This window comes from Mus pahari, unplaced genomic scaffold, assembly GCF_900095145.1.
Source record: "Mus pahari unplaced genomic scaffold, PAHARI_EIJ_v1.1 scaffold_11976_1, whole genome shotgun sequence".
Lineage (NCBI taxonomy): Eukaryota > Metazoa > Chordata > Mammalia > Rodentia > Muridae > Mus > Mus pahari.
This window is the reverse complement of record NW_018393719.1, coordinates 1,122-3,192: the sequence shown is the minus strand read 5'-3', so window position 1 is coordinate 3,192 and position 2,071 is coordinate 1,122. Positions and strand designations below refer to the sequence as shown.

The 2,071-nt window shown below is 51.6% G+C and overlaps 1 protein-coding gene across 3 annotated transcripts in view; it reads right to left on the bottom strand.

Moving 5' to 3' along the window:
* LOC110315693 (kallikrein 1-related peptidase b22-like) overlaps positions 1-1,848 on the bottom strand; it is a 4,385-nt gene extending 2,537 nt beyond the window's left edge. For all 3 annotated transcript variants that reach the window (XM_021189691.2, XM_021189689.2, XM_021189690.2), the window contains exon 1: positions 1,764-1,848. In XM_021189691.2, the coding sequence (XP_021045350.1) occupies positions 1,764-1,809 (46 nt within the window). In that variant the 5' untranslated portion in view covers positions 1,810-1,848. The remainder of the gene's footprint in view (positions 1-1,763) is intronic.
* Between the last annotated feature and the right edge of the window lie 223 nt (positions 1,849-2,071).

Here is a 2,071-nt window from a genome sequence, read left to right as displayed (position 1 = left end):
AGAGAGAGAGAGAGAGAGAGAGAGAGAGAGAGAGAGAGGCAGAGAGAGGCAGAGAGAGGCAGAGACAGAGAGACAGACAGAAAGAGAGAATTCCAGTTCATTTTTAGCCTAATGTGAATTCTCTAATTTGTAATTTAGAATCTCCAAGGCTTGAGAAGAAGTTACGGCCTTGGCTGGGTTTTGGGAATTCTGAAAAGTGTGAGGTCTCAGATACTAGATTTGAGTGTAAAAATGAATCCAGGAAAGGGAGCTTGGCGTTGATTTGGGGTTTCTTGGATTGGGCTGTGAAGTGGCAGCTGGGATGAAGGGAATGAGGGTTTCCACAGCAAATGGGCAGTGTCAAAGCTAGGGCATAGACACCTGTTAGAGTCTGTGGTGGAGATGACATCTAAGAGGGGTGAGGCTCCTTAAGAAAGGAGTTTGACATGGGACAAGCAGTGAGAGAAGAAAATTCTGGGGGTCTCTGAGTGAAAGGCTCTGCTTCCTGTGGAGGTGGACAAATGATCTGGGTATTGGAGAGGCTCAGGGTTCTTTTGGAGGCAGCCCAAGAACAGAAGTGGAAACATAGTTAGAGCCAGGCAGACCACTCTGAGGCAGAGAGGAGGACACAGCTGATGTGAGGTCCTAGGGTTAGGCACTGGGGTCTTTTGGGTGTCCTGCACGGAGTGGGAACTAGAGCTGTGCAGTGGGGCTCCAGGAAGAGGGGACAAGAGCCGTCGCACAGGGTGTGATGCCTGAGGGGAAGCACAGCCAAGGCACAGCATTGGAAACAGGAAAGTTTAGCAAATCATGCATAGCAATTCTTCTCTGTAACCCCAGTACACAGCAGGGTGAGGCAGAGGGATTGCCATGAACTAAAGAGAAGCCTGGGCTACATCATGAGACACTAACTCAGAACTTATTCCCAAGAGCTGGGCAGGAGATGGCTTGGTTGCTACAGGATTGGCCATGCAAGCATTAGGACCTGAACTGATCCTTCCAGATCCCAGGGGAAAGGTCAGGCGTGACTGTGTGCCTGTAACCCCAGAGCTGTGGAGGTGGACCAGGAAGATTTCCCTGAGGCTTGCTGCACAGTCATCATAGTCTAACAGGAACTCTCCATTCAGTGAGAGACCCTGCCAAGGTTGTGAGTGATTGATGAAGATATGTTTTCTCCACATCTGTGGTCTGCCACCTGACTCCTCTTCCAAAAACCAGACCAAACCTAAAAGCCAGCGAGAAGTGACAGGTGCATTCTCTCCACACCAGAAAGGGAGGGGGAACCCATCTAAAGTTACAACCCAATTTGTGACATGAAAGTTTTGGTAGAAACTGAGCAATTTGAGAAGATGGGGGAGCAGTTGTTGGGATGTGGAGAACACAGCTGAAGGATGGCAGCTGATGTACAGCCTAAGGCACTAGTGTGGGATTTAGGCAAGTCCTGACTCAGGGGTTGGGCTATGAGGCTCTAGGAAAAGCAATGAACTCGAAGGACATCCGAGGTTCTAAGTTTGGTAAGAGGTCGGGTTCCTTAGAAAGACTGGAGAAGGCCAGAGATGGTGAGGCATCTAAGGAAGAGGAGAAAGTTCTGGAAAGTGGGAGGGAACAGGGGACTGTCCAGGGAGCAAGGACTGTGAGGGAACTGGCAGTGTACAGGGCCAGAGAAGGAGGAGCAGGTGGTGCTCATGATGTAGCTGGGGTAAGGGGAGAAGGGAAAGGGATAGCCAGGGCCAAAGGCAGCAGGAGAGTCAGGGCTGTGACCCCTCCCCCTTCCCTCATCTCACCAATCCCTCCTAGGGACAGGGCTAGGAACAGGATCAGGAACCACATGGTAACAGGTGTCCAGGAGCTGCAGGCAGTGAGCTTGGAGCTGTGGAGGCTCCTCAGGGAGACTTAAAAACCCTCATTCTCCCCACAGCCCCTCCCCTGCTGTATTGGCACCCAGGTGCTGACTAAGCTGTGGCCTTGCTGACAGAGTTGTCCTTCCCAGGGATGAGAATGTGTGGGGCAGGTCTTGCTGTTCCTGGAGCTGTTCGAGTTCCAGGGACCATAGCCAGATGGCAAGGTCAGGGGCAATGGTGAGTTGGTGTGA